We start from the raw sequence: 20,254 nt of genomic DNA on the forward strand, positions 1-20,254 counted from the left end.
ATATGGTATTTGCAAAATAAATTCAATTTTTTGAAATTCCCAAATGGTTATAGTTCTTTAACTTAACTTTGTTTGTTCTGCACAACAAATGAAAGCTTTGGCAATCCCTTCTTCGCCTTTTAAGAGAAAAACGCCAATTTGGAACTAAGTTTACCTGTAGCGTATTCGTAAAAAAATACTAATGGCTCTGCTAATGGCAGAAAAACTATATTTACAAAAGTCACATTCCTTCGTAATAAATATTTATAATGTTAAAAACGTGTGTCGACTCATCACGTGGTGAAAACACAGCAACCAGTTGTTACAAAACATTTCTATGATTAATCATCCACAATGTGTAACGCTTCTGCAGTAAATTGCTTTATCAATATGTGTATATATGTATGTATGTAATTGTTCTTGAAATTTATCAGTATTTAAAATAAATAAGTATTTTGCGGTTATGTGTATTTAAAAATATTATTAATAACTGTAAAGTAGAAAAATAACAAATCTAGTTTTGGTAGCTCATGATGTATACCATTAACTAACAAAAAACGGTGACGGCTTCCAAGAAAAAAATTAACTAAAAATAGTGGAACTTATTAAAGTGCCTAATACTTACTAATAAATGGTGTGCTTTATAAAAAAAAACTAACGGTAATGGAAGTACATGTACTCACACGTACAACATGGGCTTTGGCTAACTAAACCACCCAACTTTGCAAGCAAATAATAAACTAGCAACTGACCACTTTCCGTGCTCCTTTCACTCCGCACAGATGCCTACGATATGGAGACCTCCTCCGAATTGGAATTAAAATCGATAACATTCAATCACCAACATTACAATGTGGATGCTGAAGAATTTAAGCTCGTCTTCATTAACTCCTCCGACTCATCGTCCTCCGGCAAGGATGAGGAGTTCGAGGATAGCAGCTCCACCACTTCATCCACACACAACTACAGCAGCATTACGATAGACGACTGCGATTGGGATTACTTTGAGCCATCAATGATTTGCACCAGCGGCTCCATAACCAAACAAATCATATACTCACCGTGCGCCTCGCCGTTGGTCACGCGTCGTAACGCCGTAATGCGTGACTTTAAGTCTAGCGAGAGCACCGCCTCGCCCACCGAATCGCCACTGCTTTACCGCAAATCGCTTGTCTATTGTCCGCGCATACGCGAAAGTGACACCGGCACTGATGAGGAGCTGCTCATGCAAGGTGAAAGTTCTTCACAAACCAGCTCCGATGGCTATTTCGTGCGTGCACCAACCGCCGGCACGCCAAACATCAGTGCGACTGGTCGTCAGCAGCAGCAGCCGCAACAGCAACATCATCAGTTGAGCATGAAGACACGCATCAAAACGCGTTTTGTGGGCAAAGAAAGCAAACATCACCATCATCATCATCACTATCGACATCATCATCATGCCGCGGCCAAGCAAATACAGGAGAACACAGCCACAACGCCACTGGGTGTCTGTAGTTGTGGTGGCGTTACACAAGCGCCGCACACCGCACCGCCGCAGCCACAACCGCAATATGTGCCCATACCGGTGCCGGTGCCGATACCAGTGCCCATGGCCGCCTTTCACAGCTGGCACCCCAACGAACTGTTGAAGGGCGCAGCTAATACGCATGCCGCCAGCCATTCAGACATACTTAACATTATGGACAAAGATGAGCAATTGCGCGCCTCGCTGCAGAAGCTCTGGTGCACAGCAGGACCCGGTTTGGTGCAGCACACCGACGTAGCGGCCAACAATCTACAAGCAGCCGCTGCGGCGGCAGTGGTGGCAGCCTATTCAAATGCGGCCAACTATCAACAGCTGAGCGCCGGCAAATCCGGTGAACTAACTGTTGATGAAGGTGGCGGTGGCGGCGCGCCTTTGTTGGGTATGCAGGCAAGACTGGCGCGCGCCGGTTTCAAGTCATCCACGCCAGAACTGAGCGCCTCCACGTATTCGCAGGCTTCGTCATCTGGGTATGGCACAACAGCCACAGCTGGCAGCTTGGAGACATTGACCAGCAGTGGTTTGGGCGAATTCGGTAGTTTGAGCCGGTTTGCGGCAAACAGCCTGCAGCAACAGCAAACAATCTACCAACAACAACAGCAGCAACAACTAAATAATAACAACAACTTTGGCTCACAAACCACAAACAACACTGCCACCAACACATTAATGGTGCAGCACCAATCCACAGCTGTCAGTCAAGAAAGCAACAAAACACCAAGTTATACCAACACAAACAACGGCAACAACTACAACAGTACTGAAGCTAAATGCGGCGAGCAGTTGGCGTTTGGCTTGCGCGAACCACCAATATTAGTAGCAACAAAACCGTCGACGCGGTCGAGTCGTGTTTTCAGTGAGACGGATCAGCACGTTTTTGCCGAGGTGAACGCGTGTGAAACACTTGAAAATGAAACGCCCACATTTGTAGATGGCCAGCGCACAACAAGAGCAACAACAACAACACACTTTAGTGATTATAAAAAAGTACGGAGTCGTGCGCGCAGTACCGATAAACAGCAGCAACAGCTTTTACAACAACCGAACGTTGATATCGAAATTTCCTCGAACGCTACAGTTGATAAGCGCAGCGACTGCGAAAGCGCTGAGGACGCTGAGGGCATAGAAGAGGAAGCAACCGCCGCTGAATGGCAATTATTGGCAAATAGTTGCACATCTACCCATAGCGCTAGCCAGCGCTTCCCAGAAAATAACAAACAACAACAACGGCAAAGGTTATCATTAAAAACAGCTGAAAAAAGTGTGGAGCCAAACGAGTTTGCGCATTTGCAAGAAAAACTTGCAGGCGGACAGGTAGGCCGCGACGAAACAAACAGCGGCTATGTTAAAACTTGTACTGCCATACGCACCGCAAACATAGTTAACCAACAAAAACAACAACAACAATACAAGAACAACAGCAACTACAATAATAAGAGCAATAGCAAAAACCAGAAAAATAAAACTAACATTAATAGTGACACAGACCGAGACTGGAGCAGCGCGCTTGCTGAAAAGACGAATGAGGCGTCGTTGTCGTCGTCGTCATCATCGTCATCGTCGTCGTCACGGAGTGACCAGAATATAAAACAAACAAATAGCAACGCGCTAGCCACCAAACAAGTCGTGAAAACAACAAAACCAACATCAACCATACCAATTGCCTTGCAAAGAGCAGCAAAAGGTGTAGCAAGAAAAAGCGCCGACGTTGAAGTAAATTCGGCAGCGCGACAATCGGTCGCAGCATCAGCGCGCAGCCGCAGTCAGAGCGGGGATCGCCTGGTAGAACAAGCAGCGGCGGCGCCGTATTGCTACGACGAGCTAAACGACGGTGAGCAAAGCTTAAACACAAGTCCGGCGGCGCAATGCTGTAGTCACACGGTTAAAGTAGAAAAAGCGACAGCAGGCAAACAAAATCAATATAAACTTAAGGTAGCCAACAACAATAGCGCAGCGGCAAGAACTCGTTTGGCGAACAGCGTGGACGCCAGCACTTATAGTAATTCCACCACCACCACCACTTGGACTAACCACAACACCAGTGGCGGCAGCAATAGTGCTTTGCACGTCAGCGCTGACAACGCTGACACAGAGGAAAAGGTGGTTGTTTCGCGGAGCGGAAATAGTGATGTTGGTAAAGCGCACAGCGTCAGCGCGACAACTAACTATGTGCATGACGCCAACAGCGCTGTTGCAGACGTGAAAGGAATTGAGCAAGGCGCTGGCAGCAAACGTCAGCGCGTAGCTGAAACTAGTTATCGTCTGAACACTAAAGCGAGCACTTGTAAGACTGCAGTGAAGGCGACCAGAACTACAGCAGAACGATCACAACAGCTGCAGGAAAATGTCGAATTACTTTTGTTAATACCACTAAAGGAAGAAGAAAATCTTTTCGAAAACGAACAAGCGTTCTTCCAGCAATTCAATAATACTACAAAGAAGCGCGGCAAACAAACCAAATCCTACAGCGCCATGATTTCGATTGGTAAATTGAAGAGCGATGCCACAACGGCTGGCGGCTATCTACAAAGTGAAAATGTATTCTCGTCTTCAGATGCCGAATCGGCAGATAGCGGCGATACAGATACAGATTTGAGTGACAGTAACGAAAAGGAATACAAGTCAAAGAGCCGCACGTCCAGCGCCGCAGGAGCTGCGTCCGGCGCGCGACGCTCAGTACAGCGCAGTTATGACATCGCCAGTGTGGCGGGCATCGAAGCGCTCATCGTAAGTCATTTGGACGATGACGATGAGGATGGCGATGTATTGGCGACCAGCGCCGCTGACGAACCATATGCGCGCGTTAGGCGCACACATTCACGTAGTTCCGCCACTTCAGCAAAGGATCAGAATACCAATACGAGCAGCGAGAACACAGCAACCAATAGTTCGAGTTCGTCCGAGTCGATCGACACCGATGACACGGGCACCATAGCCGATAGACGACCCAAAAGCAAACATTTCTCTAAAGTATTCGTGGTGAATCCGGTGCCACGCGCGCACCGACGACGTGGCGCTTCGACATCTAGCGAAAATGATTCACAATCATCGGATGCCAATCTCGAAGACTCATCCGACAATGATACGGACACTGAGCGTCCCGATTGTGGCATTGTCTTGAATTCGGTGAAGGTCATTAGTGAAGAAGAGGCGGGCGCAACGGCAAGCGGTTGGCATATGGCAGATGAAAGTGAGAGTGATGATACAAGCACTAGCGACAATGAACGGAATGCGCATAATGATGCTGAGTACCAAAGCGACAATGATAATGATGATGATGACGACGGTGACGATGATGTTGCCGCTAATAATCGTATGTGCAAGGCAGTCAAAAGTGAACGCGGACATGTTGCTGGCAAATATGTGGCAACATCGGTCGATGAGATTGCCAATTGTATTATTGTCGTTGGCGGCGAAACCGATAATGAAGCGAACGGTAATGGCGGTGTGGTGTTGCATGCGATGCGTCTCTTGAACGACGAAGAGGCGGAGCGGCAAGCGCTGGGTGAACGCGAACGCGAACGTAAAAAGTGCACGGCGACGGCGTCGGGCAGTAGTAATAGAGCGCGCGCTATTGGTGGCACAGTTAGCAAGAAAGTGGCAAGTGAGACAGACATGGCTAGCGCCAATGGCAATAAAAACATAAGCAAAAACAATGAAAGCAACAAAAACGCTGAAGAAAGCCACATGCAATGCAGAAAATCAAGCGATCGTACAACGCAACAATTAGAGCAATTAAAAGCAGCACACGCCGATACAAACGATAAAACAACAACAATGAAAACAGATTTTACAACAATAGCAGCAAAAAATCAAGCAGAAATTAAAACAGATTTAGATAGCAAAACAGCTGTTGCAATGCCAAAACTTGCCACAGCAAACACAACAGACGCGCCAACGATTTCGTTTGATTTCAGCGCAACAAAAACAAACAAATGCTTTGAATGTACTGGCGAAACGCTGATGCGCGCTGATGGTGCTGGCGTAAGCGCACCAACAACAACTGCACACGATTGGGAAATAGACACACAAGAAGCCTGCGATGAGTTGCATAGCATTTCGAACGACGTTAATCGCTTGTTGGCGCTGACAAAACAGAACTCTGAGCTCGAACTGAAATTGCAAAAATTACGACGCGGCGTACAAGAAATCAACAAAGACCATCTGTCTTCGGCCACCACCACTGAAGGCGCGCTAAATAGTGCAGCGCTGGTGAATTACACATCCGCTACTACAATTACGCCGCCTAGCATTTCAAAGTCTTCTTCCACCGCCGCAGCGACGGTGACACCTGAGCGCGGCTTAAGCGATGACGACAATGGCGCGGCACAGAACAATACAGAAGCGCACAAAAGCGATGACGCGCGCGCCATTGCTGCTGTTTGCAATGATGACGCAACTATAAGGGACGCGCACAGTGTTAGCGGCGGCGGCGGCGACGAAGTGAGTGGTGCGCGACCACTGGGGGCAGCTGGTTTTGCACGCGGCGACGAAACGCGAGCACAGCGCCAACAGCATTACGAGTGCGATATGGTCGGGCATGAAGCTAAAAATAGTTTGCAAACAGGTTGTGGTGCTACTACAACAAGTATAAAAGAAACAACTAGAACAACAGCCAACAACACAAAGCTTGCGACGACAACAATGGGGGAAGCAATAATTGGTGGAAACGAAGTACTTGCAGCGAATGTAAAAGTGTTGAGTGCCGACGAGGCGGCTGAGGTAGAGGGACAGGCGCGCAACAACAAAGCAAACAACGAGTGCAACGATAGCGCGGCACAGGAACACGCCAAAGTGGAGGAAGAAAATACAGAAATAAATCAAGAAAATGAAAAAGTACTTGAGCAACAACGTGCTGCAAAACAAGCAAATTCAGAGAAGGCGCTGAAGGCAGACCAACGCGCTGTATGTGAGCCGCGCCGCTTGACTGCCGCTCAGGTTGGTGAAACAGGTAAAGAGCGCCAGACTTCTGAGAAGCAAGCAAGTGATTCTAATGGAAAAGAAACACTGAATGTGACTGAAATTGAAGAAGCGCAAAAACAACAACAAAAAAGCGCTGACAATACTACGGTGACGAAAGGCGATAATCGCATTGTTGTTTGTGATGAAAACAAAGAAGAAGGCGAGGATAACAGCACACAAACGGCAAACTTAAAACAAAAGCAAAACAAAAAGATAACAACAACAACTGCAGAGCAACTACAAAAGGTGGCACTTCAAGCAGATAATAAAACTGAAGAAGCGCATGTAAATGAGCCGCCGACGACGACAAACAAAAGGCCAACAACACTAAGCGCGAACGAGCTGGAACCACAGAAAACAGGTATGAGCACAGGTACGAGCCGAACAGCTGAGCAGTGCGCCAATGTAAACTACAAACAAAGCAAAGAAAACATAGTAAAAGATAAAGTTGAAGAAAAAACGGTTGTAGAAGAAGAAAGCGAAGAAGAGTACTTACAGCCACTACAACGACCAGCATGGCTGGGAAGATTCAGCGAAGCGTGCAAAACGACTAATGAACTAGCGCCGCCGCAATCGCTCTCCGGCTGTTTTATGGACTCGCTAGAGCCAACGAGTATGCCAGCAACTACAACTAATAACACAGCGACAACAACAATAAACAACGCAAATGCACTTGCGAAAAGCGACGAGCAAAGGCATAAAACACCTGAGCAAAGTGTTTACCAAGCCACGCTTATGTTGAGTGACGGCGCGGCAGCGCAGTCGCCAGCAGCAGTGGCTTGGCATCCAACACTGGAAGCGCAAGAGTGCGCGCAGGTAGCTGAAGAGTTGAGTTTGCAAATTAACGAAACGGCACAAGAGCGTCAGCTGGCTTGTGAGAGCGGGACGAGAGACGCGCCGGCTGAGATAGCAACATCAAAAGCAATAATTCACAACAATGAAGAGCACGAACATGGAAACGTCACTACATACACTAAAAACAACAACAACAACGACGACGACAATACCGTCAATGAAGTGGCTAACATCGTGTCGACGCGTTCGGGCCGAGCTCAGGTGAACGCAGCTGCGACAGCGGCCGTGGAAGTCGTACGCGCAGCGTCCGCTAGTGTTTTGGCCAACTCGTTGTGTTTAGTTGAAAATGAAATGTTAAACGCGAAAGACCGCAACGACGGTGACGGTGACGGTGCTGGTGATAGTGAGTTCGATAGTGACGGTGCTGTTTTGTCAAATTCTACACAAAGTGGCAGTGCAATTTTACAAATACGCGACAAGCAAAGTGCACAAGCACAAAGCGTAGAAAACGAACGCAATCAAGGTGAAGAAGATAAATCGCGCGAAGTGGCGTTAGTGCAAAATAAATCAAATAATAATAGCAACAACACACAAGTTGGTAGTAATAGTGTAAGCGCGTGTGTTTTAAGTGTGGAAAAGCGCGAAGCAGCGCATAGTGCTAACGAGGACGAAGGGAACGAGAATCAACAAAAGTCTGGCAAAATTGAAAATAATAGCCACAACGATAAAAGTGTTACAAAGGCCAATCATAAAGTTAACGCCAAAGTGGTGGTAGTGAATAACCAAATAATAGAAAACGCTAGCGAAAAAGGCTACGAGCGCGAGCGTGTACGTGAACGCGGTTACGACGAGCGCGCGGGTCAAGCAGAAAGCACATACTCGTACGACGACGAGTACGAGCGCGTAAACGCTTCGAAAGAACAACTAAAGCCAGCGTCCATTATAGCGTCATCAAGCGCTCGTGCGGAATACGCTGAACGCGACTTAGGAGCGGTAGTAACAACGGCAGGCGCAGGGGCGGCACACAACACATACGCACCCTATTTTAGTGTCAACAACGAAACCTTTAGTGGTAGCAGACAATTCGATAGTATTTTTGGTGACGCGACCGCACCCACCACGCGCACGAAATTCAACGCCAATTCTTCTGCACCCACAGCCGCGAGCGTGAGTCCCTCCACTTCACTTTCGGCCAAATATCGCAGTTTAATCATGATTACAAAAGACAACGGACAAATCGGTAACGGCAATGAACTGCTGGCCAACAGCAATGCTAGCGTTGCATTTCTGGACAAAGCGCATTTGGCCAGCAACAACAACACAGCAACCACCACTACCACAACAACAATAACGACAATAGAATCTGCGGCTACACGCGTCAAACAAGCCATACAAACACACGAGAATCGACTTGGTGGTCTTGGTGTTGGTGGTGGTGGTATGGATGGCGCTGATTGTGTTGGTAGCAGCGCGAATGGTGGTAGTATTATACGTTTGAGTGGTTATGAAGCGAACGCGCCGAACAGTAATAGCAGTCATGCAAATCACGTTAGCAGTTCCCCCGCAGTTTCAGCACAGCAAAGAACAAGTTTCAGCGATGTACACAGCATAGCCGCAAGAAACGCCAGCAGCGCTAATAACCACAGAGTAGATGGCGCTGATGACTCACTGAAATCGCCTTCCGCCTCGTCCTCCTCCGCCCTGCTGTATGTTTCGTCGCCAGCTGTTCGCAATACGATTAGCAACAACAACAATAATAGCAGGGTGACGTTGTCTTACGACATGAACGCCAGCGAACAGGCACATTTTCCCGTGAATACTGTGGATTTGCTACGCGATCAGAAGATTATCTACGGTGATTCGGAAGAGGAGGATTTCGACAATCTTTCGAATGGCCGTGGCAGCGGTCGCAGCAGTAGAGCCGGTGCGGACGACGATGCGGATTTTCTAGATAATGAGCATAACTCGAAGACGAAAGCTGTTTGCTTGGAGGACGGACTAGCGGACGATGACTCTTGGGTAGAGGAAATCAGTCATCGTGGGGATGAAGATTTCGGTGATGACACGACGCCAACTGCATCCGATTCGGAGGATCTAAGTATGGATGGCGATGATACCGTTGCGGCGAATGGCATGTTTATCGATCGCGAAGAGGAATTGCGTGGCTATCATCGTTCCACTATTGACTTCACCTTGCACACGATAGTGGAGGAGAGTTGTGAAGAAAGTGAGGTCGCCTCATTGCGTGGCGCTGAAGATTGCGGTGAGGAGTTGGATGAGTTGGAGCGACGCCGACAACGCACCATCAATCATCATAATCGCTTGTCGGCCTCCGATTTGGAAAAGTATTTCTTCTTCGATCTAGGTGATGGCAAAGTGATGAGCTCGATTGACACGCGTGGCGACGACACAGCATCTGAGGTGAGCAGTGAATGTTCGGAAGGCCTAGATTCGCTTGGCGTGCCGGAAGAGAATGCAAACGATAGTAATAGCGCGGCAGAGCTCGCATCATCGCGTTTGGAGAAGTACTTTCTTTCCGGTTTTATGGGTTTCAGCGCAAGCGATAAAAACGAATCCGATGAGAGCGGTAGCGTGGGCAGTGATAGTGAAGGTCATCCCAGTCCCAGTCAGCGACGTAAACGTTTGGTACGTGCACGTGGCACACCGCGTTCACATAATTCCTCATTGGACAATCTGCTGGTCGATTCGCAATCCTTGCCTGCCGACTCACTCGAACCGAGTCTCATACCATCCACTGCCAGCGATCTGTTAGACTCTTCCGAATCGGAAGCATGCGATGACACCGTACTGCATATAAGCAGTGGTGGCGAGAAGGCATTCGAGAGCAATTCTTCGGATACGATTAAACGTAAGAAACAAGTGCGTAAGCGTCATGACTCGTTGGATGAGAAGAAACTACATGACTCAGCCGAGGATGCAGGCAAGTCAGGTGCGACAAATGCCGAATGTCGCACACCCACACCCGGCTCCATTAGCAGCGCACAAGCGAAGAAACAGCAACATCATAGCCGTGATAGCGGTTTTGTAGGCAGCAATGACGATCTGCTTAAATCGCCCGAAACCGAATTGCCAACGACCAGCGCGGCAGTACGTACGAAATCGCCTACAGCGCTGGAACAGATCGAAGAGGTAAAGGAATCGCCACTAAACGTCACTAGTGAAACTATCGTTTTGCCCGAGGTGCGTATTACTACGCCAAATGACTCAACAACAACGCTGCAGCCAGATGGGCTTACGCTCAAGCCACCACTGCCACCCACAGCCAATGCTAGTTTGGTGCGAAAGGATAGTTTCAACAACTGGAGCTCGGATGAAGAGACCAACTTGATGATGTCGAAGATGCGTCAGTTCTTCAAAACACTTGTGGTCGCCACTGCCAATGCGCAACAGAACTACGGTTCTGCAAATAACTCAAAGGGTACCACACCCAATCAAACCACACCTATTTCGGTGCGACGCATGAAGACGAGACCACAACTAGCATACTTCGAGAATGAGCTCACACGCCTGATGAAAACAGTGCCGGGCATAAATGATGAACAAGTGCGCGAAATTGTTGAATACTTAAGCAGTGAAGACACGTGGTCCGACTCATGCGACTCTTCCGATTATACCAGCTCCGATCTCGAAGGCAGCAATCGTCGTAAAGGCGAATTAAAGGAGCAAATCTCCGCAAGTTGCCAACAAATTATAAACAAATTCGAGATAGACGAGGAAGGTGATCGCGGAGACGGCGGTCTGCTTGAGGTCGATACACACGGACTGAATCCGGACACAGCGCTGGTATATCAGAAATTAGTGGCGTCATTCTCGAAAATCGCTGTGGGAAATGCAAATAATACAACTACAACGCAAGCCACGGTTGAGCTGCCACCAGCCAGCGCAGAGGACGTCGACACAAAGCGCACTGTGGAAGAAGATCAAATTTCAACCGGAAGCACACAAAGCGTAGAACGTTCTCCGCAACTGTTTGCCAAGGTAATGCAGCACATCGGCACACGGCTTGTCGCGCTTATGCACGAGGTAAACAGCGGTAATGATTCGCACGGCACCAATTCACCAATTGCGCCACAACGCAACCACCACAAACGACTACAAGCCAAAATATCCATTACTACCACGGAGGATGAAGAAGAGAGCCCCTCAGAGAGTGGCGACCAAGCGAAATCGACGCGCAACACACATCACACAACACAACAACAACATTTCGCATATCAACACCACCTACACCAGCCGCATCATTTGTCACATCAAACGAAATCGAACAAAGCGCTACAGGACGAAGCGAATAATCTCGCACGTAGCAAATCACACGATCTACTGCTCGACTCAGCCTCGACATCGGCAGCATGTAGCAGCAGCGTAAGCGGTAGCAGTACAGGGGCGACACGTCCACACCATCATCAGTCGAGCAGCGGTGTCAGCGATACCGCCGGCGAGGAGTGTGGCGTCGCCAGCGATTATGAACGTTTCTCGTGGCGCGGTAGTTTTGAATCGGCATTACTGGCTAATGGCGATTCCAGAACGAAACTCAGTCAACTCGATCGTGACAACTCATCGTCTGCGTCCGCTTTGGCCGTTGCAAAGCGTCGTTCGGCAGGTGATCTGTTGTTCAACCACAAGAGTATGAGTCGCGAGCAACTAGATCGTGTGCGTTCGTGCGGCAGTATCGGTGGCGGCGATGAACGGCATCAAGAGCTGGAGGCATCACCGGCCAAACCCTGGGTTACCACCAATGATTGCAAGGATGTGCGACGCTCTAGCGTGCCAGATGCCATCTACGAATCGGATTCATCGGATGAGGACACATTCGGTGCGCGTTCAACATTACCGCGTAGCTTAAACGGTGTTACGCAAGTGGCCAGCACTAACTCATTGCCACGTCTACCCACTACAAGTATGGGCGCAACAACTGCGTCGAATGTCAGCGTCAACGCTGCACAAACCACAATCGCCACCTCGACGCCACTCACCAAATCACAAGGCGCGCTCAATTACAGCTCCGGTGGTAGCGCGAAGAGCGCGCGTTATCGTTCACCGAGCTTAGCGAGTCGCGCCAGCGCATCCTTGAGCGCGAAAAAGTCCAGCGCCAGCTTGGGTTTGCAGCATTTCCTCTACTCGAAGCGTGATGCGCGCAAGCGCTTGAATATGTCGGGCGGTAAGCGCACTTTTATTTTTATTTTAATTTTATATGTGTATTTACATATTATTTAACTGTTCCGCGGTATATCAGTTTATTTTAGCTATAAAAATACTTATCAGTTAGGCGTGAAATATGTGAAAGCATAATTACAATTATCTTGTATGCAATTAACTTTTATTGACTTGGGCTTTCGGTGTGTTTTTTCGATGTTTTCAAAAGCGTTGTGTCATATAAAAGTTGACAGCGTGAAACGCGTCGTTGCATTTTGTTGACTTTCGCTCTAAACAGCTGTAATCATCTGACGCAGCTGCGATCGCTGCGCGCGCTACTTAGGGCTAGCAATTAATTGCTGATAAATATTTAAAAGGTCAATAACTGTGTTGCATAAGCGCCCAATGGAAAATACGAAGCTGCCTGATGCTTTCACTCACAAAAAATAATTTTTATATATTTACACAAGTTCATTATAAATTTCCGCCCCTTTTGTAGTTGCAGCTGCATTTACCTACTTCAAAGTCACCACCAACCAAGCGCAGTCTCTGAAATTGTCATGAGTGCTTACATATATGTATATAAATTAAACTTTTCCTATTTACTCGCTTAAGCGTCACAGCGACACATACATCTTCTTGGCCCAGTATTGCGTCGTTGCGTCGAAAGCGCGCACCGCGCGGCGAAAAGCTAAAACAAAACGAAAAAATGCGCGCTTTTCAACGCAATCAAGGTCAATTAACTGTTCCCAAATTAAGCGTGTCTCTTTGAGTGCTTGCGGGCCAAAAGGTTTATAAATTATATTGCACACAAACACACACACATTCATACGTGTTTATGGCTGTAAGCGCAAAGCTAGCAAAATGCCAAAAAGAAATACAACAACTGCGCAGCTTTCAAGCGATTCTGTGTACGCGTCGCGACACAAGCGATTAGCGGTCAATTCTCGATTGAGTCAAAGCATTACTTTGCTACACACACACACACATGCAGCACTGAGCCACGCTAAACTTACAATACTTGTAGCAGCTGCAATGTTTCGATCGATTTAGTGGGCGTAGGCGGGCTTTGAACTCGCAACACTGTGTTTTCTGTTAATAAAAAAAGCAAAAGCAAAAAATAAATATTTTTTATTTATTTACTTTTGTCATTTGATTCGTTTGCGCTTTAATAAGTTCTTTATTTTTAAGGTGCTCTTACGCTTGTCTGACATAATTTATCACCATCGCTGTAGGCAGTTAAGACATTGTGGGCATTTTTAATTTAATGTTATCTCCTTTTATCTATTTGCTGCTTGCAAATACAGCAATAAGTTGTTTTTGGTACTTTTTTTTTAATCTTTTCCATTGACGCCTTAATATTTGCCAGCTTTATCTATGTTTACACACACACATATGCGTGCATAGCAGAGCATAGCATGGTGTTTGGCGTTTTTCCTTGAGTTGGCGCAAAGACCCCAATCAATTTGATTCTGGCTGCCAAACTTTTCGGTTTATTAATTTCATTATTTGCATAGATTTTTACTGCTTTTGCAACGCAAATGCAAACACACTCACACACATATACATATATAATCACTTATAATCAAACATACAAATATACTTTACGTATATATCCGCTTTAACTTTACAGCAGTATGAAAAATAACTTTAATTTATTTGGCCTTTTCAAGCGCCGCACACACGCGATATTTCGTCGTTACGCTTGCATTTCCTACTCAGTAGGTCGATTAGCTAACCACGCGGCATTTCCTCACTTCCCTTCACTCAAATTTTTGTTGTTTTCACTCGCTTTTTGTACAATTCGATATTCATTCCGACGTTTTTGTTTGTGCACCGATTTGGTGTTACATATAATATATAGACAGATATACATACAAGTATACAATTGCGCGATATTCATTCCGACTTTTTGGAACAAACTTAAAAATTAGCAAAATATATTATATATTGATTTTTTAAGAGCTTGTCAATTTTGAAAAGCGCTTAACTCGATTTGGTGTTACATATAATATATAGACAGATATACATACAAGTATACATGTGCTATCGTTTGGGTGCTGTTACATTAAAAAATACTTCGATTACAGTCATGCGCAAAGGATTTCAACACATGTTTTTGAAAAAAAAATTCTTTTTAGACTGAACAAACTTAAAAATTAAAGCAAAATATATTATATATAAGGTTGTCAAATATCTCCCTTCCGTTTTTTTGCTCTTTATTTAATGCTTTATAAAAAGTGTTACAGTGAGCGGATTTAGTTCAAATATACGCCATTTCGTTCGATAATCTGTTTCCATTTAGACGGCAACTTCATAATACCCCCCTCGTAGCGGCCCCTCTCCTTATTTGTGAAGAACTCGGACAGCCACTTTTCACAAGCCTCTTTTGAGTTCAACTTAACACCAACAAGGGCGTTCGCCATGGACAGGAACAGGTGGTAATCACTTGGCGCTATGTCCTATATGGTGGATGCGATAAAACCTCCCATCCGAACTCACGTAGCTCCGTAAAGACAAAAAGGCGGAAGAGAGATATTTGACAATTTAATATATTGTGACCAAAGAGAACCCGAGAATTGTAAACAAAACGCAACATATTTAATTATTCATCAATATTTATTTTGTTGATATCAAAGTAATAATACCCACCAGATGCAATACACTTAAGCCAACGATTTTTCCAGTTCTCGAAACACTTTTCATAAACACTTTTTGGAATAGCCTTCATTTAATTCAGCGACTTTTGTTTAATATTTTCGACCGAATGAGAGCGGGTTCCATTTTGATGATGGTTGACTTGTTTGCTTGTCAAACTCATATAATCATGTCTCAGCGGCAGTTATAATGCTCTCCATGAATGTGGGATCGGAACAATCCAGCATGTCCAAAAAGAACGCATTTCATACCCAAAATATCCAATGAAATCATTCGCACGGACTCGCGAGAAATATCGAGCTCTCTAGCCATCTCTCTAAGACTTGCCTGACGATATTTAAGCACTATATCCTTCACTTTCTTAATATTTTCAACAGTTGGAGAGATCGAAGGTTGTCAAGAACGAGACATGCCTTCAACGACTTCTCGACCATTTTTGAAGGCTTTGTACCACTCATTGACTTTTAGAATGATTCCGAACACGAAATTTGGTAAGAAATACAAAATTTTAGACAAATTCTTTGTTCGATACTTTTATCCATTGTAAAAATCGCAACGCACTACTGAGGCGTGCCGACTTAAGCAGCTATACGCACGGACGGGCCTGGCCTAATCAACTCAGCTCATCATGCTGATCATTCATATATGCCTATGTTTTATAGGGTCTCTGATGTTTTCTTCGGGGTGTTACAAACTTCGTAGTAACTAGTTCAATTAGAGAGTTATTTTTTCGGAGATGGTTGGTTGGTTGCAATGGGTATCACAGGATTGCGAGACCGCAAGCGGCAGAACTCAGGCAATCATTAGACGAATTGTGTTTCCGGGTGGTAATCAAATTAAATTTTATCCAGAAACACAGTGGATTAGTTAAAATACCTAATTTTTCCACAACTGACCAATCATCATAAGTTGGAGCATTAGGAGCCGTGGAATATAAGCTGTCTCATCAGACTGAAGGCTGGCCATTCGCAAAGATGACATTCCCACGATTGGCGGATCTAAGAAACCGGATTGGTTTCGCATTTTTATGCGGCCAAATACTGCCAACTCAACACCATTCCTCGAAATTACTTCAGGAAAGTTTTCTGCCACCCAAACCACAGCCACATAGTGTTTCAATGGCTCATCATATAACTTTTCTAACTTTGCAAATGTGGAATCTTCAGGTTAGGTGCTCTGTGATGGCCCTACCTGGTGTAAATGTGATGACTTTTTGACTAGTTTCTAGTTTTGGTGTAAAGTATCCATCCTAAATGTGCATATTTAGATATTATATGCGCTTCAATACTTTATTGAATTAACCTTTTCGCCACCAGAGGTGAAGAGGTGACCTCACTCACGAACAGTTAACGACAGTAACAACAAGATGCTCACGCTCTCTCCACGCTGGAGTGGACATATTAATTGCAGCTTCCCTGCTCAAATGAATGTATTTAGTTACTAAAATTTTTTTTATATATAATTGTATTTAAATTACTATTCGAGCGCCAATACCACTTCTACGTGAATATCGAGTTGTGAAGCACTGACAGTGACACTTCTCCGAATGCGACAGTGAGCAGCTTCATTTAGTAGCCACTTTGCGTGCGTGCGTTCGGGACAACAAAACATATAATAAGGCGGAAGTTGTAATACAAAAAAAATGATTTCATAAAAATCGCATGGAGTTAATTGCATTAAAAAAATTATTTAAAAAATATTAAAAATCGAATTTGTAAAAGCAAGTAAAAAAATGTAAAAAATATTGAGTGTACTATAAAATTTTGCAAAGCAAAACATAACAACAACGACAAAATGGGCGCAGTAAATATTAGTTAACGGCACAAAAGTTGTTAGCAATTGAAAATCGGAGTTTAAAAATAACAAAAGAGCGCTAAAAATAGCCATGAAAAATGGAAAAAATTACATTTTCTTTTTGCTTCAATGGCCAGCTTAAACACACACACACACATGCAAAACATACAACTGAAGTGAAAGTGATTTTTCATAATAAAGCATGGAAATACATAAAATTGAAAATATTTACGAATATTTTAGCATTTAAGCCGTTTCGGCGGTGCTCCTCACTTTTCTCGGTCGCGGTCGCTAATAACTTGTTTCAACAATGCCTTACTTTGCCGCTACACTGTGCCTTAAAAGTTGGTTAAATGCACAAAAATGTGAAATAAAAAATTAAACACAATTTTATAAGAAATAAATGCACAAGTTGAAGTGCCTTACTGACCACATGGCCAGCTGCTCGTGGAGCTGCAAGTTTCTTTAAGTAGATTTCAGTAGTTGCTGGCACCTACAGCGCTACAAAAAAGAAATAACCAAAAACAACAACTAACCAACCAAAAAGCCAATTACCAACACAACTACAACATATAACATGCCAAAATTACAGCAACAACTTTAGCAATAATAAACCAGAAATTCGCCAGCTTCAAATTTGTTTCCCCCAAAATATACGAAGCCGTAAAAATTTACACACACACTCACATACATATATGCACACAGTCAGCGCTGTAGCGTTATTTTATGACGCTTTCGATTTACCTTTTGTCGTTTTGACCATAACTGCTGGCTATTCATAAAGACACCGCTTTGCGACGCTCGCAGAATTCGTGATTCTTTTGTCGTTTAGGCGGTTTTTTTGCGGTTTTTATACCCTGAACAGGACAGATTAAGTCTGCCACGAAATTTGTAACATCCAAAAGGAAACATCAGAGAAACTGTAGAGTATATATATATATGTATACATATGTACATATAAATGATCCACCATTTAGCCATGCCGGACTGGTTGTCTATAAATTAGTTCCTCAGTTTTTGAGATATCGCTCTAACATTTTGCACACGTCCTATTCTCTACAAGCGGATGTTTATTTGTCGCAACCGTCAACATCGGACTACTTATATCATATCGCTGCCATACAAACTGATCGACCACACTCAAGGTCTTGTATGAAAACTTTTTTATTTGTCGAGAATTCATCATGAAACTTGACAGAAGTTATTGTCTAAGACAATACTAAAATAAATAAAAAACACTTTGATATCGAATCACTATATCATATAGCTGCCATGCAAACTGATCGACTGCACTCAAGCCCTTGTAAGGAAAAATTTTTTATTTGTTGAGAATTCATCATGAATCTTTGCATGAATTTTTGTCTAAAACAATGCTAAAATATGTAAGAAAAAATTTCAACATCGGATCACTATAGCATATAGCAGCCATACAAACTGAACGATAAAATTCTTGTTATTATATAAAAACCATTTTTGTTTGACAAGATGTCAACACAAAATTTAGCACATAGTTTTGTCGAAAGCAGCGATAAAATCTTGGAAGAAATTTTTTAAATCGGACCCCAATGGCATATATCTGTCATACAAACCAATGGATCAAAATCAAGATAAAGTTCTCTTTATACCCTTTCATGCTGCCAAAAAAGCACCTGTTAAGGGTATTATAGCCTCGGTGCAACCGAAGTTAAACTTTTTCAAATCTGTAACTTCTTTTCTTTTTCACGTTTAATACTTTAGAATGCTAAAACAACAATACATACAAGTATGTGGCTTTTATGCGCATAGAAATTTGTTAAAATATTCTCTTGAAGCATCGCAAAAGTGTCAGGCATATGAATACATATAGTATATAAATATATATGTGTTTGTTTGTTTGTTTTTATTCACGCGTTCCAAAGTGTCTAAACTTTCAATTTTTTGTGTTTGCTTTGTTTTGTCTTTTCTCATTTTTGCATTGATATTTTAATTTTCATACTTTCTTTTTCATTTGAGTTTACGTCCATTTACAAGCAAGCATATATTTCGTCTGCTATTTACATATAAACGTATACATAAGTATGTACATATATGCAGCAATATTTATATTTTATACAAACAGTTATTTTGTTTGCAATCTCACTCTACTTGTTCGACAAATTCGAAACCAATTCATTAGTTAAATAGGCATTTCACACGCTCTTCTAAGCACATAAATTTTATTACCAAGCATTAGGGGCCGTTACGAGGCGTGTATTTAGTTTTATTCCATTTTGCCATTTTTTGTTTACATGCAAATATTTCCTACAATTATTTTACGGTCTTTTGGTCTAAGCACACATTAAAATCGAACAATCGAACGTTTCGGTTTTGCTCTTAATCTGAGGAGCATTGTTCAGAAACTTTCGAAAGTGGTTCGTTTACTACCAGAAAATTTTAATATAATTTGGCTTTGTTATAATTTTAATACGCCGTTTTCATAAAAAATCACGTACTCCTAATTAAAATGCCATAAATTTGGCTTTGACCTACAAAAAATTTCGCTTTTATTACGGTAAATCTGCGTATGCTTTGCTGATATTGGGATATAGTTCGGTAGAGGTAAAAGTTAGTTTAAAATTGTTTGGAAAATGTATTTGAAAGTTAAGAAAAGCAGAAAAAATTAGCTGCACCGAAGCTATAATAACAATCACAGGTGCATTTCTGATAACATAAAAGATTATTAACAGATTTTTATCGGTCATCTCTTCCATACAAGAACTTTAGTTTGATTAGCCAGTTCATATGGCAGCTATGTCCCATAGTGGTTCGACATCAGCGATTCCGACAAATGAGCAGCTTTAAGGTGAGAGAAGGACATGTGCAAAATTTAGGGACTAGTACAGACACACGGACATGGCTAAATAGACTCAGGTCGTCAAATGAATCATTGTACTATGAAATATTATATAATAGCGTCTCTTACGATTCCTTCTGGGTGTTACATACTTCGTGACAAACTTAATAGTAAATGGTGATCCATTTCGAAGTTTCCTACTTTTTTCTAGAAAAAACACAGAAAAATTTGGCCGAAAATGGCGGATCATCTTGGAATTTTTCAAAGAGCCCACAGTGCGAAGCGATGTTGCTCGGGAAGCTTGAATGGCTTTAATTGTCACGGCTCGGCACGGCTCTCACCTCAAATCTCCACCATCTTCGTGTACACTCTCAGCTACGGCTGCTATATTTTCTCGAATATTATCCAATAATGAGTTCTGGGTCTCAAGATGGGTGATGATGTTGAGAATAGTACGCTCAGTAGGTCGATTATGTTGACCATAAATTGAGCAAGTTGAGCTGTTAAATTATACACGACTCACGCGTGATCTACCTAACCTAACCTAAACACCATCTTACCCTTGTTAATTCGGT

The 20,254-nt window shown here is 43.7% G+C and overlaps 1 protein-coding gene across 2 annotated transcripts in view; it reads left to right on the forward strand.

Moving 5' to 3' along the window:
• LOC126767714 (uncharacterized) overlaps positions 1 to 20,254 on the forward strand; it is a 70,462-nt gene that overhangs the window by 31,560 nt on the left and 18,648 nt on the right. Inside the window, exon 9 of one of the 2 annotated variants that reach the window (XM_050485259.1) lies at positions 762 to 12,440. The exons of the other annotated variant lie outside the window; for it this stretch is intronic. Coding sequence (XP_050341216.1) covers positions 762 to 12,440 — 11,679 coding nt within the window. The remainder of the gene's footprint in view (positions 1 to 761; positions 12,441 to 20,254) is intronic. 2 annotated transcript variants of the gene reach the window in all.

This window comes from Bactrocera neohumeralis, chromosome 2 (genome assembly GCF_024586455.1).
Source record: "Bactrocera neohumeralis isolate Rockhampton chromosome 2, APGP_CSIRO_Bneo_wtdbg2-racon-allhic-juicebox.fasta_v2, whole genome shotgun sequence".
Taxonomy (NCBI): domain Eukaryota; kingdom Metazoa; phylum Arthropoda; class Insecta; order Diptera; family Tephritidae; genus Bactrocera; species Bactrocera neohumeralis.